Here is a 22222-nt window from a genome sequence, read left to right on the forward strand (position 1 = left end):
ACAGGACCTCTGGAGGACAGCAGGGGGCTGCCAGGCTCTAGAGGCAGCAGGGATTAATGCGGGCAAATATTCACTTCTTGTTGCAGTCTTCTTTAACAGATTAGCTTTAAACAGAAAATCTTTCTACGCTTCCATAAGCTAGTATGTACACAGGGTCTGCGCATCCAATGTTTTAAATTTGTGTGTCTGATATTAGACTTTAGAATGTCTTAATTTGCTTTATTAAAAAATGTAAGTTGGCATTAGGGTGCATTCACACCAGCCCTGTGTGTCCTCTTCCTTCGAGGATGTCTCCAGCTGGCACTCACTGAAAGCGTCTGTAATCAGAACTGTGACTGTAATAATAATAATAATAGTAATAATAATAGTAAAAATAATGGAGGAAGTGGGTTGTGGACTAAGAGAGAAATTCAAATGATTGACTCAGTTTTGTTTGTCTACAAGATCCAGTTTGATTCTGGAGGTGTGAATGCGCAATCGAACTCTGATGAGGGTCAGAAAAGTGAACTCTGGTCCACTTAAAAACCTCGTTCTCTGCTTGGTTCAGATCTATATGTGAACGCCAAGCGGGCCGGAGACCGCTCCAAAAGCAGGAAGTGGACTATTTTGCAGGGTGGTGACGACTTTTGTTTTTGCCACTGGCTGACTAATTTTGCCAACCAATAGGATTCTGGGTACAACAAAACCTTTTAGCTAGGCACTATGAGGGTTAACAGGCCATATGCAGAGTGAGAAGCACTTCAGAGTTTGTGCTACCCTTGATCATAATGCAGCAAGTTCCCCCAACCGTTCCCTATAATTATTCATCTTCAATCTTAAATTTCATTCAAGATGGCTTTTTAAAAACAGGTCTTAAGAAGTCTCAAATTTGACTTGCTGAAACATGCGAACACCCTGATGTAGAGTATTAGAATGGGATCCAGATTAGCCGCTCGGGCCTGCATGCTGGTGGTCAGGGACTTGGTGACCTGCTCTCCTCTTCCTCCTCCTCCTCCTCCTGAAGTGACTCCTCGGTGATCCGAGGCCCTGCCAGTTATCTCAGGAATGTCCTCACAAACCCAGGAGAAGGGAGACTTAATGTTGCTCTTTCATGGAGCAGTCAGCACTCACATAGAGGCCTTGTTTCAGTACAGCTCCTCCATTTGTGTGGCCAGAACAAAATTTGCAGCTTTTTTTTCTTTTCTTTTTTTTAAGGCCCCATAATTTCTGCCTGAGTGAAGGTAATGTTCTGATTCCTGCTTTGCACTTCTACTAAAGCGAGGCTCCACACATATAGCTACAAAAATGTGTTGTTTTTCTGCACTCAAACTTGTGGTTGTTGGTCAGTGTTTCCATATTAACTATATAGGTTGGTTTTATTCTGTAGATAATGGAGCTAACTGTAGATAACTCCAAACTCAGCCTCTCTCTCATAAACTCTCGTAAATTTTGCCAACTATGGAATACAAGTTTTTTTTGTTTTTATTTTTTTCACAACTGGATATGTAAGCAAAAACTAGAGGAACACATGTATCCATCCATCCATATATTCATCATCCATTTGTCCATCCATCCATCCATCCATCCATCCATCCATCCATCCATCCATCCATATATTCATCATCCATTTGTCCATCTATCCTTCCATCCATCTCTCCATCCCTTATCCAGCCCCCGTCCCTCTATCGTTCAATCTCTTCTCATTTCATGCATCCTTTATCCATACATTTTTACTTATTAACTCACCAGTATATTTCTCCATTCATTTATATTCATATTTTCAAAATGAACTGAAAAAACACTAACACCTTTAAAATGCTGAGTCTAAAAAAGATGGAAGCCTGTGAACCTTTAAGAACCGATAAAGGAACGTTCATCAACCATCCATCCTACGGGGAGAAACAGAGAAAAGATGTAACCAGCAGCATTTGCCACAGCTCATTTATGGCCTTCCTGTTTCTCAGCTATGGGTGATGTAATTAATGCCCAGAGCTGCACTGGTGACAGGAGTGATATCATGACAGGAGCTCAGGGTATGTTGGATAATTGAATTTGACATAAACTTGCTGGAATGCAGCTAGGTGTGGGCTCTAGGCAGCCGCGGCATGTCGGGGAAACCAGCAGCAGAGTACTGTTCAACATTCCTCCAGTGGGTCATAAGAGGATTAGTAACCTGGGCAGATTTTGGAGCTCTGCTCTGATTAAAACACCTTTGACTCCATATCTCTGAAGGCCTGCTATGTTTCTGCTCATGTCTGGGTCATTTACAGTCCCTGCCTCTCGTGTGCTGACAAACATAGGCAGAGGTGGATCATTCTACATCCACCAGAGTCCGTTTTTGTTGCAACGGATTTGATCGTCGTTTTATTAGGAAGTTTTTAAACTTCCCAACTGTGAAGCTGCTTCAGAACAAAATGTAAAAAATCTTAGACAAAGTTGAAATCAACCAGTCACATCAAAACTGAACTTTATTATTTACTTGCATTTAATCTCTGATATTAAAGGGGCCGTATTGAGTAGAATCTTTTTTTTTTTTACCTTTACATCATGTTATAATCTTACGTCCTCATCAAAAACTTACCTGAAGTGTTGCCTTGATTCTTTCATGCATGTTTAAGAAATCCTTTAATCTCCATGGCAACCATTCAGCTGGTCAAAATGCCTGGATGGACATGGCTCCGCCTTCGAAACTCCTCCCCTGAGCTGCAGTTTCCAAGCTTCCCAGCGTCCGCCTCACATAGCAGCCTTCCCCCACTCGGCTCTTTTAGACTAGCCAGCAGCAATTAGCAAATACCTGGTTGAACTGCTCATCTGCTGACCTCATTATAGGAGCTGCTTCTGAGAGCAACACTGGAAAAAACTTTGTTAAAGGGTTAATGGACATTTTTGTGATGACTTCCTGAATGCGGAGTTTCGGAAAGAGCAGGGGACAGAGGCCCAATTTCAAAGTGTTAGTGAAATAAAATGTCCTTTAAGCCATTTTTGTGTAACAACCGAAGGTGACATAATTACTTTTTTATAGTATAAAATTGAAGTAACTAAATATAAGTTTGTTGGGGAGCAAATACTTTTTCATTATTTTGTAACTAAGTAAATTTTTACACTAGTACATTCTCCATTCAATTCAGTAGAACATAAAGGACAAATGTATTTAGTTTTATTGATCTCTAAATGCCAATAATTAACCACTCTTTAATTTTTATCTTCCCTCTAATCCCAGGAACCAGCCTAAGGTAACTATTAAAATAAACTTTGCTTTAAGTATTTATCGTGGCCCATGCATTTCAAATTCCTCTAACATCTCCAATGTTTTCCCTCAGGCGTTTGCCTATGACTACTGCTTCTGGTCCATGGACGAATCCCAACAGGACAAGTTTGCAGGTTGGTTGGTGGGTTTTCCTCTGTCCATGTGATTTCTGCGCCGCTGGCTGGTGAGTCATCCCTTCAGCCTGTCTTCCTGACACAATGTTTCCTGATATACGGGTCTATTTCTGGAGCTGAGGAACGGGCGCCGTTAGGGGAGCGGATGGAAGACGGTAGCACTCTGCTCGTCTGTAGTATTAATATTGTAAAAGAGCAGGCGTGCAGGCCTCGATTCCTTCATACCAGTGCGGTCAGACGCATTGATTCTGCACGTAATACTCACCCGGTCTAGCGTCTGCTCGGGAGCTTTCAAACAACTGTCTATATCTGCTCCTGCTGTCCGTATCATTTACCTTAGACTCTGAATTTAAAATTTGATTTCAGTTTGTCGCAGTGAGACTACTGCTATATTTTATTTTTTTTTTATTCCTGCAGGTCAGGATGTGGTTTTCCAGTGCCTTGGGGAGAGCCTGCTGGACAACGCTTTCATGGGCTACAACGCCTGCATCTTTGCTTATGGACAGACAGGTAACATGATCATCATTGTTACTTGCTTACATTCAAACTGTGAAGTGGCAGCGTCATGTTGTGCAGCTTTTCTTTTTTTATTGCTGCAGGAGGGACTGGTGCGCTATACTAAATATGAGAAATACATCACAAGGAAAGAACACTATCTGGAATTATTGAGGCAACATCGCCATAAAGTTAAAGTTTGGGCACAAATTGGTCTTCAAAATGATTGTAGCTATGCTGCTATATCATTAACAAAAGACTATAAAGTCAATATTTCAAGGTGGCACCAAAACCAAGAAATTGTAGGAAGAGTTTAAACAGTGTGTGTGTATTGGGGGGGTGGGCGGCTGTGTGTGTGGGTGTGACAGACAGCATAGCAGTCTATATTTCCAGCCCAGTTGCACTATTTCTGTTTGGAATGGGCCTTAAGAAATTCCAGCAAACTGCTGTTGTGAGAAGCAATTCCACCAAATATTAAAGGGAGGTAAAGGTCAAAATGTGAAAAAAAAACAATAGATTATTTAGCTTTTTGCAAACAGAAAGAATTTGGATAACCCTAACTGACCTGAAATGTGATATGTTTAGTTTGAAAGTCAGACACTGAGGCAATAATTAGTTGTTTCTTTGTATTGTGACTATAAATATCTGGTTCAAACTGTATTTAGATCATTGGATACTTGTGTTTTTGTTGTTTGTCCTGTGTCATGTTTTTCGGGGGTTTATAAACTGTCTCCAGGTTCTGGGAAGTCGTACACCATGATGGGCTCAGCGGAGCAGCCTGGTCTGATTCCTCGTCTCTGCAGCTCGCTCTTCAGCAGGACGGTGCAGGAGGCCCGAGAGGGAGAGACCTTCACCGTGGAGGTCTCCTACATGGAGATTTATAACGAGAAGGTCCGAGACCTGCTCGACCCCAAAGGGTGAGAGGTCTACGTTTCACCGTTAGCTGTTATGACCTTGTTTAGATTTTTCTTGGCTTGTCATTCGTCATTCAAACCTACAGAAACGCTGAAAGAGTCAGGATTGTTTTTTTTTCTTGCTTCTGCAGGAGTCGCCAAGCGCTGAGAGTGAGGGAGCACAACGTTTTTGGTCCCTATGTTGACGGACTTTCCCGCCTGGCCGTGGCCAGCTACAAGGTAGCACAGCCATGCCAAAATGAGCTCTGTGTTCCTCCATAAAGGAAAAACCGTAACATGTTAGTGACATATGTTTTCATCAGGACATCGAGTCTCTGATGTCAGAGGGGAATAAATCTCGCACCGTGGCGGCCACAAATATGAACGAAGAGAGCAGCAGGTCCCACGCTGTGTTCAACATCATCCTTACACACACACTCATGGACCTGCAGTCTGGGGTAAGAAACACACTGCTGGATGAAAACCTGAACACCGTTTATGTAAATTAAAGCAGGGTATTCACACATCCTTAAAGTCTTAAACTCATTGGCCAAAAATTAAGGCCTTAAAATGTCTTAAGTTAATAAAAGATCCTGATTTTAGTCCTGGCAGGAATATTTAAGATGGACTTTTTTTTCCTTTCTGGCCTTTTCAGTCAGGCAAATGTTTGAGTCAAGCGCAAACATCTTCATTTTGTTCTGTCACTCAAGGCAGAACAAAAAAAGGCAGAACAAGGCAGTGCCGACTTCCTGCAACTATAGCCAGCTTCTTGCGTCTATCGTGGATAAGTGCAAATTTCTCAGCAGTTGTCTGGACAACATTCATTTTCACCACTGGCTGACTTCTACTGAAAACTCAGAGAAGATCAGTTGCAAAAAAAATTGTTGCTAATAAACATTTGCTAGCTAGCTAGCTTTTTTGTGCCTATCACAGGGTTAGTGCAAATTTGTCAGCAGTCAGTTTGTTTTTGCCGCTGGCTGATTTCTGCTGTCAGCCCATACCAGGCTAGGAACAAAAAATATTTTGCTAATTTACCCTTGCTAGCTGGGTAGCTAGTTTTTTCACAGTTTTTGCTGTGCTTGATTGTAGTGCAGCAAGTTTCCTCAACCATCATCTATATTTATACTTCTTTCAGTCTCAAATTTCATTCAAGCTGGCATAAAGGTCTTACATTTGACTTGCTGATACGGAAGTTGTTCTAGTGTTTAGAGTTGCAGCTTTTTAAGAAGGAAAGTACCTGAACTAATACTGCGTGTGCGTGGGGGTGTGTTTGGTTCAGACGAGTGGAGAGAAGGTGAGCAAGCTCAGCCTGGTGGACCTCGCTGGAAGTGAGCGAGCAGCCAAAACTGGAGCAGCCGGCGAACGGCTGAAAGAAGGCAGCAACATCAACAAGTATGCAAACAGACGAAAAGGAGTCCCAGTCAGCAGTCTGAATAATTTAAATAAGCTGATAATCACTTGTGCAAATAATGAACTTTGTGCAGTTGAGCAAATTCTGATGATTTGTTAACGTTCCTCTCCCCTGAAACACCGCCTCCCCTCAGGTCTCTCAGCACTTTGGGTTTAGTTATCTCGGCCTTGGCTGATCACGGAGCCGGAAAGAACAAGAGCAAGTTTGTTCCCTACAGAGACTCTGTGCTCACCTGGCTGCTCAAGGTACGAACACAAAGATCCCCGCACAGCGCCCCAACAGGCCCGCCTGTGTTTCCCCCACCCCCACCCACCATGCTGGACAGGCACAATAAGCCTATTTTTAATCCAAAGAAAGTCTCTAAGTAATTAACTTTCTGTTACTTGCTGTGCTTTGGAGAGTTTCAAAGCTCTGCTGAATCGAGAAAAGGTTTGTTTCCTCCACTGTAAGTCTTCAATGTTAGCATTTTGAATTGGCTTTAATTTGGTCATAGATTGTATTAAAATTGCTTACCTTTAAAAACTCAACTCTTACTCTGGCCAAGTTAGTTAGCACCCCTTGTAAAGTTGCGTAAAATCTTTAAACTATCTTGATTTTTCTTTTTTATTGCAGCAGCATAACTTCCATCTGAAAATGAAATGATATTAAGCATTTCTCTGAAATGTATTTAGTGGAGAGAAGCCTTGCTAAAAAAGTCTTAACTTTATGACCACAGGGAAACAATCATTGCCTTTTTTCTGCTTGATTTTGTCAAGTTACTTAGTTTCTAGGAACGTCTAATTAAAAATCCTTTACTTTTTGTTCACCTATGAATTTGGTGTGATAAACTGAGACAGCTTTTCATCAACAAACACTCAATGTTGTTATGGTCATTTGTAGTACAGTGGAGGGTCTATTATGCTGTGGGTTTGATTTTCCAAAAGGCCTCGGATTCCTTGTCAACGCAGTCCTTTCTGAAGTATATTGATACATTGGAAACCAACAATTGTACCTGAGGTGATATTTTAACAAAATACTTCAGAAACAAATGAAGCCCATATGTGTAACTTAAACCTTTTCCACAACAAAATGATGTTTCTTTTTTCCAAGTTGTCATGTCCTTCTGCCTCTAAACTAGGGGCGTCCAACATTTTCGTCATATGGGCCAAAAAAAAGTTCTTTGGTAAAAAAAAATTATAATAATTTAAAAAAATTAAGATTACCAAAAATGTTTTTTTTTTCCTTTTCATCTGCTCAACAATAGATGAAGCGCAAACTATTTTATTTTAAAAAATTATCCTTTTTATTGTAGTTTTGGGATTGTTGATCCAAAACTTCAAATGGTTTTTGCTTTTTTATTCTCCCTCTTAGATGAAAGGCATCCAGGTGAATTGTTAATTTGGGCTCAGTTGAAGAAAATGTGTTCACTCCCGTTTTTTCTCAGCAACAAAAACAAGATCTGGGTCAGTGTTCATTTGAAAACACTTGCTGTATTTAGCCAAGTTTTAATACATGAATTAAAAACAGATTTGGGTGCACGAAGGTGTCCTTTAGAGTAGATGTGCTCCTCGTCACCATGACAATAGAAGGACAGCAGAAAGGTTGGAAAAGATAATCGCTTTGTGTTGCGTCAAACATTTTTGTAAGTAGATTTTAATTTAAAAGTTGTAGTTAATTTACAGGCTGCCGCAAATGAACACCAGACTCTGGACACCCTCGCTGTAAACGCTGAGATGTGTTTTGACTCTGCGCCTGCAGGACAGCCTCGGAGGGAACAGCCGGACCGCCATGGTGGCCACAGTCAGCCCGGCGGCGGACAACTACGACGAGACGCTGTCCACCTTGCGCTACGCCGACAGGGCCAAGAGCATCGTCAACCACGCCGTGGTGAACGAAGACCCCAACGCCAGAATCATCCGCGAGCTCCGAGAGGAAGTGGACAAGCTGAGGGAGCAGCTGACGGAGGCGGAGGTGCGTCTCAATGCGGAAATCATAAGCACTGCAAAAACAAAAAATGCACTTTTTAAAATAAGAATATAGAAAACGAGACGTTTGGGAGTGAAAGTGAAGAAATCTGCCAATGGAAGCAGAAATTTTCATCAATATTCATGAATAATGGATTTAATACAAGGTCCTGTATCGTGTAAGTTAGTTTTGTCTTATTTCAAGTGCACTAAGATATTTGCACTAGAAATAAGACTGTAAGTACTTGATAGGATTTGTGTTTTTGCAGTGTTAATATGTGGAACGTTTCCTTCCAGTCTATGAAGGCTCCAGAGCTGAAGGAGCGACTGGAAGAGTCCGAGAAGCTGATCCAAGAGATGACGGTCAGCTGGGAAGAGAAACTCCGCAAGACCGAAGCAATCGCACAGGTACAACGCTCACTAATCTGAAAATCTTCAAAATGTAGAAATTGTTGGAAAATTTTTCTTAATCTCACCACAAACTACCTTTTTTTCCCTCTGAAACTATCAGTGTGCGAATGACCTGTCCAGTACTAACCAGATCATTAGCACATTAGCACCAAAATACATTAAAGGTTTCTTATCATTTCAGCCTCCCAACCACTCAGGTCTTCTGGTTCTGCTCTACTCTCCGTCACCAGAATCAGAACCAAACGTGGAGAAGCAGCATTCAGTTTTTATGCTCATCTAATCTGGAAGAAACATTCAGAAAACTGCAAAATTGCCAAAACTCTTATTTCCTTTAAATCGAGGCTAAGAATTGCCTTTGATTTATAATAACTGGAACATTAATCAACATATTTTATGTGTATTTGCTTGATGATGGCATTTGACAAAATGTAATGTTCATTGGTTGTTTCATAATAGTTTGACGGTTTTACAATGTGAAGCACTTTGAGCTGCCTTGTTGATGAAATATGCCATACAAACAAACAAACGTATAAAATGTGTGTTTCCTGTAGGAGCGTCAGAAGCAGTTGGAAAGCCTGGGTATCTCCCTTCAGTCCTCCGGCATCAGAGTGGTGGATGACAAGTGTTTCCTGGTCAACCTCAATGCTGACCCCGCCCTCAACGAGCTGCTGGTCTACTACCTCAAAGTACTGCACACAAACATACAACTCAGCTGCTTGTATATAAAGACTTAGAGTGTTAATTCCCTCCAACTGTTTTATTTTTTTTCTTTGCGTTTGCTCAGGAACACACGCGCGTCGGCTCGGCCGACTCGCAGGATATCCAGCTGTGTGGGATGGCCATCCAGGCGGAGCATTGCGTCATCGACAGAACGGAGAGCAGCGGCGTGGTGCTGACTCCTCACCGCGGGGCCCGGTACAGAATTCACATCCTCCACTTTTATTTCCAAATCCACCATGTTCCACAACAGAGAGATGGAAGCTGAAAGGGGCAGTATTATGTAAAATTAGCTTTTTTCTTAGCTATACCTCATGTTATAATGTTATTAAGCTACACTCCTCCTCTTGGCTCCTTCAGACTAGCCAGCTTCAATTAGCAAACACCTGGCAGAACTGCACATCAGCTGAGCTCGTTAGAGGAGCTACTTCTCAGAGCAACGTTGGTAAAGGGTTAATAGAGGAGCCATGTTGTGATGACTTCCTGGAGGCGGAGTTTCAGAAAGAGCAGGAGTTTCTTAAAGAGACAGAGGCCCGATTTCAAGGCATCATATTCAAGTCATTTTTGATATGTACAGCATTTTTACAACTGAAGTTAACGTAATTAATTAATTGTGCTTTAAAATGGCATCGTGTGCCTGGAAAATACATAATACTGTACTGCCCCTTTAAAGGACCAAAACCAAGCAACTGTGCTGTAACAAGTCTGCCTCCCTGTTATCTCTTCAAAGTCTCATTCTCTTGCAGTGTGAATGCATCAATCATGATTTAATATGAATTTAGTTCCTTATATCTCTGACTTTAAATAGCTAAATAGCTCCCTTTTCACTCTCCATCTCTCAGTATCCGCATCCACTCCAAAAACAGTGATCGCGAAGGCGTAATCAGATTGATCATTTTATGACCGGCTGATCACCAATCAGTGCTGAAAAAGCTGACAGTCGTCCGATTTGACTTTTCTACACGCGTAACTGTAAAACGTTTGCTCCTCTCCATGCAGAACGTGTGTGAACGGCGCCGCAGTCACCAGTCCAGTGCCGCTGCATCACGGTGACAGAATCCTGTGGGGAAACAACCACTACTTCAGGTCTGGTTTGGCAGGCATCTGATTTTCTCGTGTCTTTGGAAAACAGTCCTGTTTCGATAGTAGAAGTCCAGTCAGGTTTATTTGTATCGCACATCTGCAGTTAAAAGTGCCTCTCATCATGAAAAAAATGAGTCTGAGGTTTGGTTTCAGACCGCTGCATTTAGTATTTCTGGGTTGTTTTGTAAATTTCCTTTCAGTGATCCAGACGGGTGTTGTCCCGTTTCATACTGCCGGGGAACCAGACGCATTCAGAAGGAAGACGGGTGTAAATCTAATGTCAGACCGCGGAGTCATATAGTGATGATAGCTCTGGGGATTCAGAGCCAGGTGGTTTTGGATTTGGAGCACTAAGAAATGAAGTCATTTTATGTGTGAAACGCGCCAATTTCTCACTAAAGTTCAGAAACACCAGTTCAGGCGACGAGGCCGCCGATCCAGGAGGTGCAGAAGGAGTGGGGAGGGGTGTGGACACTGAGGTCTCCAGTTGGTGTGCTGGGAGGCCAGGGCTACAATAAGCAGTCTTGTCTCCCACTATTATGGGGAATGGAACCCTCACCTTCTTAGTTCCCGTCGGAAACGTCTGTTTCAGTCTATATGGGTCCAGTCTGCGCCTGCTGGCTCTGTGCTTGTCCTTCTACAATCCTTGCTGGGACAGGGATCTCGTTCTTTACATTGTCCTGTGATGGAGGCATTGCTTTAACAGCGTTGAAGAGATTAGCAGTGAAAAAGGGTTTCCCAGCTTGATGAAGAGCGACTCTGTGCCTGCCCGAAAAGATGATAGCACTCCCAGAAAATGTTGTGGTTGTAAATGCAGGTCGCTGAGCTGGCAGAGCGTTCTTTGATTTGTTGATCATTTGTTGATCTTGAGCTGTCTGCTGTGGTTCTCATCTCCATGTCCAGCTCTCCGATCAACATTCTTGTTTTCAATTATCCTTATAAGATACCGAAAGTCATTTCTCTGAATTTTTGATTTCTGCTTGGCCGGATCATTAGCTCCAATGTGTACAATTTGATCCTCAATGTTTGAATGGTCAGTGGTTAATGGGAGTATTTCCAGGCAACCTTTGTTTTCACGCTGCAAAATCTGTCACCTGGAATAAGAACTTTTGTCATAAATATTGTTTTTTGTGTCACGTTGGGAGGCTGTTTGGGTTAATTTCGTCTCTTACCTCTTGTTGATGTTTGTGGACGACGTGTCGGTTGTAGGCTCCTGCTGAAGAGCAACAAACCTGTTTTACAACAGACCAACTCTTCCCATTTTAAAACTTCCTCTTTCTGTCACTCGCACTGTGTCTCTCAACCAACCTGCACACAGGATCAACCTGCCCAGACACAGAGGGCGAGCGGCGGGCGAGGACGAGGGCGGTGGAGCCGCCATGAAGAAGTGTCTGAGCGCCGACCACCTGGAGGTGGACACGGACGCGCTCAGTGACGTCTCCAGCGAGCTGAGCTTCGGATACGAGTTTGCTCAGACGGAGGTCATGATGAAGGGGATGGGCACAAACGGTGAGTAACGCCAATCAACAAAGGCCCTGCAGCAGGAAACGTCTTTTCTCTGTCCTTTCTGGCTCGTTTAAATGATATCCGTCCTGGAATGAGGCACTGAAAATCCTCAAGGAAGCGAGAAAGTAAATATTTAGAGCCCAAACAGTTCCAGAATGGACGGCAGATTCAACACAATACCGACCCATACCTGTTTTAAGCTTCCGGTAGCTGTGTTGTGTGTGAAGAACGCTGTGAAATATTAGACCTGGAGCCTTTTAGGATGATCGCGCAGCTGAGAGTAGGGTCACTGTTACATAAATGAGCAGGTGAACCTGGTGGATCACCAGGCTTTACTGCATTCACTTGGATAAATAACAACCAATCACAGCCAGCAAAACAAAACATGTTACTAAACAAAACGGATGGCTTTAGGAAAACACAAGGAAACTTAATACAGAGTTTCTAAAGGGGCGATAGTGCAGCCCAGCCCAGGTTTTTGTGTTAAATGTTAAAAGTTACAAAAAATCTGAGGCGCATGAGCAGGCATCATAATTTATAAATAATGGTACGTGAGGCCAACAGGCAGGTATGGCGCAACTAGCGTGCACCCTTTCATGTCCAGTTCAATGCGTCAACTATCAACCTAGCTTAATCCGTCTTTACAGGCACTGGGGTATAAAAATCCGACTTAAAATAAACAAATGACACCTAGTCTGGTGGGGCTGGCAAGTAAAGCCTGGTAGCCCGCCAGGCTTATAATGTACTGGGGAAAACCCTGAAATACATCCCAGAATTTTCTTTGCCTAAGAATATTTAGTAAAGCATACAAAGATGTTTACTCATCATTGTTCATTAAGTCATATTTTGTTTTTCATTTTTAAATGTGACTGGCATTACTTAACTTGTTTTAGGATCCACTGGCTGATGACTCAAAATGTAACTGAAGTGCAAAAATTTATACTTGTATTTTTTTAATTTAAGTATTGTCAATAATGTCTTCCATTAGCATATAATTATCTAGTCATATTTTAATGTTTCCCGTCAACTTAAAAAAAATGTTTTTAACATAAAACCACAGTGGGCACACTGTGGTGGTCTACTAGAGCGCCCCCTACCACCAGGATTAGTTTTCTTGAGGAAATGAAACTGTATCAATTCAGTTTCTGCATCTGAATTGATGCAGAACGTTTTTGCTTTTGCTGTCAGTCTTTCTCATTTTTCTTCTGATCTGGCTGATGCGACTCCCCCTGCTCCTTCTGCTCCTTCTGCTCCTCCTCTCCAGACCCCTTGCAGTCGGTGCTGCAGACCCTGGAGAGGCAGCACGAGGAGGAGAAGCGCTGCGCTCTGGAGCGCCAGAGGCTGATGTACGAGCAGGAGCTGCAACAGCTCCGCCAGCGGCTCACGCCGGAGAGACCCTCCCACTTCTCGGACGCGTCGTCCCTGACGGTCGGCGCCACCGCCGCCGGGACGTCATCGGGACCTCACAAACGAATGCGGCGATGGAGCGAGGACAGGTGACACGCGAGTCAAATCGTAGCTCGGACGGATGGACTGCCCGGACGATCCGTTGAACTCGTTGGTGTTTGTGGTGCAGAGAAGCGATGATGACCCGCAGCCTGCGGCGCCTCAGGGAGCAGATAGTTCGGGCCAAGCTCTTGGCTCAGGAGGCCAGCTTCATCGCTGAAGAGCTCAACAAGAGGACGGAGTACCTGGTGACTCTGCAGATCCCTGCCGCCAACCTGGACGCTAACAGGAAGGTAACCTGTTTGTTTCTGAGAGCGACAACCAGCAGGTTTCTGGTTATCTGGGTTAGATTAGTAGGAAAAAAAGTCTCCTGGTCATCATTTCGGGTCAGATTTAATGCAAAACGGCTAGCGGAAACGACCAACCGTTTGCTAGGGCTGCCACGTGTTACCATGGAAACCGAACTCAGGGTGGTGGACGTCCTTTGCTGAGTTTTTTAGTAACTCCATCTGCTGGTGGAGTCCAGATTAATCCTGCATCTGAACAAAGATGCAGGATAACATCCAAACAGGAAAAACTTGGGTTGAAATGATCAATCAGATTAATTGCAATGAATCGATTATTGAATAATTGTTAGGTGGTTTAGTAATTAAATACTCATTAATGGAAATATACAGACTCAAAAAATAGGCCACTTGCTGAAAGAAAAACTTACTCACACTGATAATTAAACCAAAACTGGACTAAAAATGTTATACATTTAGCATTTAAGATATAAAATATCCTTTGTTTGTAAATCTGTTTTACACAGAATTACTGAAGTGACGTTTTTGCTTCACCTGGTCCAAATTCTGTTTAAAACAAAGCAACTTCTGCTATCCAATTATTAACTAAATTGAAAAAATAATCAACATATCGGCCCTACACTGAATTGATAAGTCGAGCAGAAAGGCCTGAGAGTTTCACGTTGTTAGGATGATTTCTTTTAGCTGAAGATGAATCATTGTGATGACCTAGCGTTCACTAAAGGAATGCTTTTACTGCATTGAGGCGAGTAAATGTTTCTTATTTTAAAAAATAATTGAATTATTTGTTTATTTGCATCCTTTAATGTATTTCTAGTATTGTGTAAGAAAAGCTTAAATGAAAAAATGTCAGAATGTGGCAATTTTCTTCTCTGATTAACAGTTCGAATAATCGATAGATTAATCGATACCTAAAATATTCGTTAATTGCAGCCCCCGGAGAAACACGATTATTTTTCAGATATTTTTCCCAACATATATAAATGAGAATAAATATTCCATCAGTGAGTGTGGTTCCTGTCCCTGTGCAGCGGGACGCGGTGCTGAGCGAGCCGGCCATCCAGGTCCGCAGGAAGGCCAAAGGGAAGCAGATCTGGGCTCTGGAGAAGCTGGAGAACCGGCTGGTGGACATGAGGGACCTCTACCAGGAGTGGAAGGGACTCGACGAGGACAGTCCTGTGAGTACAGGACGGAGGAATGAAAACATTAGCGCGTGTCCTCATCATGTCCTAACCTCGTCTCTCTGGTTCAGATGATGCACTACTTTAAGCGCACCGACCCGTTCTTTGACGAGCAGGAGAACCACAGTCTGATCGGGGTGGCCAACGTCTTTCTGGCCTGCTTGTTCCATGACGTCAAGCTGCAGTACGCAGTGCCCATCATCAACCAGAAAGGAGAGGTATTCAAGGTTTATGGTCTTTCAAAATGAGGCTCTACAAACTCAAATACTTCATGCTGTTGGTTTGGTTTTGGTTCCTTTTAACTTTTTCAAAATTGGTATCAGACAGTTGGTTGCTCTGGGTTTATCACAATGAGGAATGTTTGTAAATGAAGACATTCTGCTGTTTTCCACAAAATTTTGTGGTTCAAGTTTTACTCAGTAAATGCAGATAGTTTTGCATTGTATCAGTAGCAGATAATATGTACATGATATCGTACCACTGGGGCTAACACCAAAACAGAACAGGCCTATACTATGCTCTCTGAACAGAGTAATCATAGGAATTAACTAAACAAGATGGAAAAGGTCTATTTGTGTCACTCATTCCTGAGACTGCCTCCTAGTGGTAAAAATATGGTAGTGCACCTGTGCAAGGAGAATAAAGAACAAAGACTAAGCTGCTTGGAAACAACTTTAGTATCAACCACCTGGATTTTCCTCAGTTTTTTTCTTCTGGTGAACTTAAAAACAACCCTCCTACAATATCGACAGGATTCCACCTCCCAATACAGATGGTCGTGTTGAATTTTCTTGTTAAAAAATAAAGTATTTATCGAAAAACTTCATATGTAAATGTACTAATGGAGATGTAAGATGAACTATAGTCAGCTGCTATGTGTGCATCTGTGTTTGTGAGGTGGCTGGGCGTCTGCATGTGGAAGTGAGGCGAGGTACAGAGAGCTCTGAGGACAGCAGCGCGGGACATCCTGACACCGAGCAGAACGGGGAGCTTCAGGAGCGCAAACTGGACTGTGTGGTGAGACGAAAGACAAATTTACACCTCATACTGGCTTCCTGTTTATTCACTTCTATACTAACAGATTAGTACAATCCATTATTGTTAGGACTGTAACACATATTAATGTTAAATTCACCCATCCATCCATTTTCTTACTCCCTTGTCCATAGATTTTTAACCTATTAAGAATTGTAACAGAATCCCTTTTTTTTTCACATACAAAGATTCCGGCTGGAACCTTTATATTCACTTGTTTCCGGTACACCCATAAATCTGGTGCACAAGCAACATTTGCTCACAGCAATGGATGACAAAGTCGCTTATTTTGGCCCACTGGGGGTAATTGTTTGTTTCAAAGACCGATCTGATTGGACGCCGGAAAAGGCTATTGTTGTGTTCAAGCTGTGCTAGAAGGCGTTAGCCTAGCAGAGAAACTAATCAAGCCTAAAATAGCATCTCAATGCTAAATATGTATCAGTCATCAATGTCATCTTGCCGCATTGGGGACAGCAAAATACTTTAGTTTTTGAGCTCAGAACTTATTCAGTAATTTAGCAGCAAAAAAGGGGATTTTAATTGAAAATTTAGCTTATTCTGTCTATTTTTTTTCTTTGTTAAATGCAATTAATTGATAACAGACCCTGCATTTAACTCAATTTAAGGTTTTAATTGCGTCCCATCACTGGTTAGTTCATACATCCGTATCTGAAGCTCTGTCAGACTGATGTGTTGTGTCTTCCTCTACGTAATGAACCGTGTCTCTCTCAGGTGAAAATCCTCCAGGCCACCGGTCTCCCTCGCCATCTGTCCAACTTCGTCTTTTGCCACTATCACTTCTGGGGGCTGGAGGAGCCGGTGTTCACCGCTCCAGAGGTGGGGTCATCCGGCTCGTTGTCCGCTTCCAAAGACCCGCAGTGCACCGTGGTCTTTGACAGCACCAAGGTGATGAACGATGCAGAAAATTGAGAAATTGAGACGGAGAGAGCTAAGAGGAAAAAACACAGCGACCGTTTTGTTGTTCTGTGTTTAGGAGTTATCTGTTCCAGCGTCCGAGGACTTGCTGGAGTTCCTGGCTGACGGCGCGGTGGCCATTGAGGTTTATGGCCACAAGCAGGCCAACCACCGCAGGAACCTGGCGCTGTGGGACCTGGGAGTGATTCAAGCCAAGACCAGATCCCTCAGAGAGAGGTTGTAACACACAAACTGCCTACACACCCCACCCTAAAATGGCAGAAACGGAGAATATACTTGTTTGAGCTATGTACCAAACCTCAAGTTCCAGTAGAGTGTTTCCCCTAAAATCTCCTCACATCTGTCAGAATCAGAACAATGTCAAGCAGTGCCCTGACAATCTGCTGTACTGTAGGTGGAGCGAGGTGACCCGGCGGCTGGAGCTGTGGGTGCAGCTGATGGAGCTGAACGAGGCGGGAGACTTCACCGCCGTAGAGGTTCTTCCTGCCAAGGACGTCCGCACCGGCGGAGTCTTCCAGCTCAAACAGGTGATGCAGTGTAGCAGTTCAATGTTAGATTAGACAGTTTGTTCTCTTTGCATTAACTGTGGAGTTTAGAGTAGCTGTCTTGTTGACTCTCCCCTACTACGTATCAATTTCTCTGAGTCCAAACTCGTCCACCAATCGGTGAATGAGTGTGTTTTTTTGTGAGCACAATTGTTCATGGTGGCGTCATGTTGCCGTAGCTTTGTTACATTAGCTCTGATTGGTTCACACCAGCCCAGTTTAGTGCGCTTTAATCCGTCTCCAGTCCGTTTGCCTAGAAAGTCTGGTTCGTTTGGGGAGGTGTGAATCAGTCGAACGCTGATGCTGATCAAAAATAAAGTCTGGTCCGCCCATAAACCTCGGTCTCTGTTCAGTTGTAGTGAACTCCTGTGTAGTTTGAATCCTTATGTGAATGCCAAACGGATCAGAGACCGCTCTAAAAGCAGGAAGTGGACTATAGCACAGGGCATTCTGGGTAAAAACAACCAAAACAAACCTGTGAGTCTAGCACTATTTACCAAAGACAAAAGAGAAATCCTCCATTCACTAAAATCTGACACCATTCCAATTTTGCTTACATTTCTTGAAGAAGGAAGTTGTGCTCAGTGTCTTCTTCACAGGTTTTCATGTTGTTTTCTTCAGTGATTCTTGGTGCGGTGCCCCCACAGGCAAAGAAGGGAACATAATTTTCAAAGGCTATGGTTTGTTTGACACAGTGTCATGTGAAAACGAACCAAACCAGCTGAAAATGGAACAAATGTTCAATTTTGGTCTATTGGATGTGAAAACACACTTAGTGGAATTTTGTTCATCATTCTTCTGGTTGAGGCGTTAGAAGTTTGGACAATTATCCGCTCTGGTTTTGGATGCTGCTAAGCTGGAAGGACGTCTGCTGCTACTGCTTTTATTTTCAACCAGTTGTTACGATGCATGACCATGTCAACAAGGCATGGTTTTTACAACTGAAATCAGCTGATTAGCATCTGCAAAGCTCAAATAATCCCCGAACCACAACCTCAAACCCAAGGGAAGTTGAAAAGGAAGCTTCATGGATGAAGAGGAGGACAAAAGAGCAGAAAGAGAAGGAGGAAGTTCAAACCATCATATCCCCGTCTTCAACCTCTTTCTGTGTGGCTTTCTAACCATGCAGCAGGAATTTAAGGAGGAGCAAAAGCAAATGAGGCGATTTAGCAGTGCTTGCCAGCAACTGAGTCTATCATCCAGGACGTGTTGATGTGGGATATAATCCATAATGACTGTTTGAAGATACTTGAATGATGTGAGTTACGTCAACCTTTAATCACGTTCTCACTGTAGTCTGTGAACGTTCTCCGCCTTCAGGGTCAGTCTCACCGGGTCCGGGTGGAGGTGCGGCCGGTGCTGGACTCGGGCACCATGCCTCTCATCGTGGCCTCCATCGTTTCTGTGTCACTCGGGGACGTCAAAGTTCGCCAGATCTCCAAGAACAACCCCCATCCGGTGAGAACCCCGCCCTCAACCCTCACTAGTTACCTCTTAACAGTAATATTTACACCCCGGTTTGTCGCTAACATTTCTCTTTGAACACCATTAAATCTTCAGGACGGAGGCGAAGACATGGACAGCTATCACGTGAGTGCTTATCTGTCAGAACAGGTGGAAAACGTGTTTCCTTCCGGCTGATGTGTGTGTCCGTGTGTGCAGGAGGTGGACCTGGAGAGGATGAGGGAGCAGTGGCTGATCACACTCACCGAGAGGCAGGAGTGCCTGGACCAGCAGCTGCAGAAGATCGTCACTAAACCAGGTAGAAGCAGCCGCAGGCGACCGCAGACTGACGAGACGATCAGAGTTTTTCTCTCGACTCGACTCCATTTTGATCAAAACTGGTGGTGGGACTCCGTTAAAATGTTTAAATGAGTTCATTTCTGGGTCTGTAATTTATTAGTCGCATTTTTAATCAAATTATACATTCACTAAATGAGCACGACTTTCAATTTAAAAATCCTTTTTGCTGCTAAATTGTAAAGTAAATAGACCTGAGCTCAACAGCAAAGATATTTATTGTTTTGAATCTGTTGTTCAACCATCAGGTTGGGTATAATAGCACTTTGCATCATTCAGGTTTCCAGTGTTTCATGGACTTTGGATGCTGATGTTAGCTTTCAGGACGTCTTGTACTGTTGCTACGTATTTAGCATTCAGATGCTATTTGAATAGCTTCACCATTTTTACCAAAGGGTCAGTTTTAATTAATCTTGTTTTTCTATTTCTTTCATAAAATATGGTATGAAACACTGCCTCCTAGTGGCCTGGAAGGTCCCTCATTCACCAGTTTCTCAGCTTGTGAGATCAGGAAGCGGCGTCCTCTGTTTGTCTATAAGTGTCTCCTTCTGCCTCTGTCTGTCCCTGCAGACAAGTCAGAGGACGACGTGGAGAGGGAGTCCCAGCTGCTGGAGTGCCGTCTGACCCTCACAGAGGAACGTAACGCCGTGCTGGTCCCATCAGCCGGCAGCGGCATCCCAGGAGCGCTGGTGGAGAGGTAGCTGCTCTGTCGCTCACATGACTTTATTTTCACAACAGAAGAAAATCCCCCCCACAACACAAAATGTGGATGTGCTCCTCAGGGTTCCTGTCCCCGGGATGGAAACCCACATTCCCGTTCTGTTCCTGGACCTCAGCGGTAACGTTGTTCTGTCAAATATTTCAGACCAATCCGTTACCTCTAGGAACAATAAAACCCACTCATTTCCTGTTGTTCCTCCTTCCAGCTGATGACTTCCAGTCCAGTCTGTCGGCCCCCCTGGCCGGGGGTCTCGACGCGCTGCTGAGCGGTGAAGACGAGGATGACTTCTTTGAACTTCAAATTGTTAAAAACTTCGAACCGGAGGTAAAGACACCCCCTCCTCTTTTGTTTTTTTTTTTAATTTTTATTTTAAATTTGACATCTTCCCTCCCGTTTCCGACTAACTTGTCCTCCTGACTGGTCCAGGTGAAGCTGGAGGCGTCCTGGGACTCCACCGTCCACGAGTGTCCCCAGCTCAGCCGAGCGGCGTCCCCGGAGCAGAGGGTCTACCTGACGCTGCGCGCCGTGGTGCAGCTGAGCCACCCGGCCCACATGCAGCTGGTCCTCAGGAAGCGCATATGCGTCAACGTCACGGGGAAGCAGGTGGGGGAACTGACCCGCCGACATGCTGGGTAGAGCTGCTTCAGCCGAGAGATGAATGATGAGAGACGTGTTTTTTATGGCAGGGCTTCGCTCAAAGCTTCCTGAAGAGAATGTCTCAGCGCAGCACCATTCCTGGCTGCGGAGTCACCTTCGAAATAGTCTCCAACATCCCAGGAGTGAGTAACGAAAACTGCAAAAATCCAGCGGAAACTAGCTGAAACGCGCTAACTTTACTGTAGATTCAATAAATGAAATGTAATAGTTCAGCTTTCTGCTGATTATACTCAGAACTCAGGTCTACATAAGATAATGATGATGGAAAAGATGAGGAAACGGGTACAACATGACCAGAGTTCCTTTAGATCTGACTGAACAAGCCCCTCACAACTAGGGCTGAAACGATTAATTGTCATTACCGTAATCGATTAATGAAATAATCATCAACTAATTTAGTAATCCATTAATCTTTAACTGGAGCATGGGGACCCCAAAGAAAGGCAGTCAGCTGAAACAAAAACAGCTCTCATAGCAGTAGGTAAGCCTGTAATCTATATAGGATATGTACAGTATATGTACATTTTGCAGTTAAGATAAAAACCATAATTACATTTTCCTGTAAATATGTTTTACCCAAAACTCCTCAAGTGACCTAGCGTTAGCCTCACTTGGTTCAAATGCATTGAAGGAATTTATGGGATTTTTTCATGTGAAAAATGTCTTGACATAAGTGAAATAATCTGCCAGTTATTTTTCATCAATATTAATGAATTGTTGACTGAAAAGTTACTTGTAGTTTTGTCTAATTTCAAATGTTCCAAGATATTTGCACGGGAGACTAGAGCAAAAATACTTGGTTAGATTTAGTGTTTTCTCAGCGTGGTGGTTTTAGACAGTAGTGACTGAATGCTGATGGCGGTCCGGTCCCGGTTCTGTCAGGACATCCACGGTCCGGAGGACAGGGAGATGCTGGCCCGGCTGGCCACCAGCGGCGAGGACGAGACGTCCGCCGACAGCGAGGCGGCCATAGAGAAGTACCTGCGCAGCGTTCTGGCCGTGGAGAACATCCTGACTCTGGATCGCCTCAGACAGGTCCGGCAGAACCGCTTCAGAGCCAATGCTTAGTCTGTGTTCTGGAATGAACCAGAACTCCCTGTGTCTGTGCGTGTGTGTGTGTGTGTGACTGTGAGCAGGAGGTCGCTGTGAAGGAACAGCTGGCGGTCAGAGGGAAAGCCGCCAGACGCTGCCTGAGCTCGCCAAACGTAAACCGGGTAAGACGGACCCGATTCACTCTGCCTGCGTTTACACCGACAGAAACTGTGTTAGCAGAGAAATACGCTGTTTCACCAACAGTCTGGCTTTGGTTCTGTTCTGCTCTTAAAAAAAAAAAAAAAAAAAAAAAAAAAACACGAGGAGCTCTATGGAAGAATATCAGTGCCACTGGGAAAAAAAAAAATTCTGACTTTAACCTCAATTTTTTCTTTTTTTTCTGACATTTTTCAAAAAGTTCTGAATTTTTTTTCAGTATTCTGATTTTTGTGTAAATATTCTCACTTGTCAGAATTCTGACAGTGTTAGAATTGTCACTCTTCTTCTCTTCTCGGAATTCAGACATATTTTTCTCAGAATTTGGACTATTTTTTTTTTCCTTAGAATTCTGACTGGAAAAAGTCCGAATTCAAATTCCAAGAGGAAAACAAAGTCAGAAATGTTATTATTTTTCAGTGGCCGTAACTGTCCTCAGCTCAGCTCTGTTGTCTCGGTCCAGATCTGCTCACCAACATTAAACATAAACTGACCTTTGGGCTCTTTTACTTCCCGTATCTCTGTTGTT

The 22222-nt window shown here is 43.5% G+C and overlaps 1 protein-coding gene across 9 annotated transcripts in view; it reads left to right on the plus strand.

Annotated features, from left to right (window-relative positions):
• The window catches only part of kif13b (kinesin family member 13B), a 36394-nt gene that overhangs the window by 6649 nt on the left and 7523 nt on the right, over positions 1-22222 (plus strand). For all 9 annotated transcript variants that reach the window (XM_023347601.1, XM_023347599.1, XM_023347603.1 and 6 more), the window contains exons 5-36: positions 3200-3212; positions 3300-3360; positions 3778-3870; positions 4592-4772; positions 4901-4988; positions 5072-5206; positions 6028-6140; positions 6293-6404; positions 7897-8109; positions 8400-8510; positions 9065-9199; positions 9298-9428; positions 10230-10316; positions 11632-11822; positions 13084-13315; positions 13396-13558; positions 14602-14748; positions 14823-14969; positions 15649-15768; positions 16519-16692; positions 16781-16938; positions 17117-17249; positions 18588-18725; positions 18828-18857; positions 18930-19029; positions 19638-19764; positions 19850-19905; positions 19994-20112; positions 20215-20391; positions 20475-20567; positions 21328-21480; positions 21582-21659. In XM_023347601.1, the coding sequence (XP_023203369.1) occupies positions 3200-3212; positions 3300-3360; positions 3778-3870; positions 4592-4772; positions 4901-4988; positions 5072-5206; positions 6028-6140; positions 6293-6404; positions 7897-8109; positions 8400-8510; positions 9065-9199; positions 9298-9428; positions 10230-10316; positions 11632-11822; positions 13084-13315; positions 13396-13558; positions 14602-14748; positions 14823-14969; positions 15649-15768; positions 16519-16692; positions 16781-16938; positions 17117-17249; positions 18588-18725; positions 18828-18857; positions 18930-19029; positions 19638-19764; positions 19850-19905; positions 19994-20112; positions 20215-20391; positions 20475-20567; positions 21328-21480; positions 21582-21659 (4009 nt within the window). The remainder of the gene's footprint in view (positions 1-3199; positions 3213-3299; positions 3361-3777; positions 3871-4591; positions 4773-4900; positions 4989-5071; positions 5207-6027; positions 6141-6292; positions 6405-7896; positions 8110-8399; positions 8511-9064; positions 9200-9297; positions 9429-10229; positions 10317-11631; positions 11823-13083; positions 13316-13395; positions 13559-14601; positions 14749-14822; positions 14970-15648; positions 15769-16518; positions 16693-16780; positions 16939-17116; positions 17250-18587; positions 18726-18827; positions 18858-18929; positions 19030-19637; positions 19765-19849; positions 19906-19993; positions 20113-20214; positions 20392-20474; positions 20568-21327; positions 21481-21581; positions 21660-22222) is intronic.

The sequence above is a fragment of the Xiphophorus maculatus genome, chromosome 15 (assembly GCF_002775205.1).
Source record: "Xiphophorus maculatus strain JP 163 A chromosome 15, X_maculatus-5.0-male, whole genome shotgun sequence".
Lineage (NCBI taxonomy): Eukaryota > Metazoa > Chordata > Actinopteri > Cyprinodontiformes > Poeciliidae > Xiphophorus > Xiphophorus maculatus.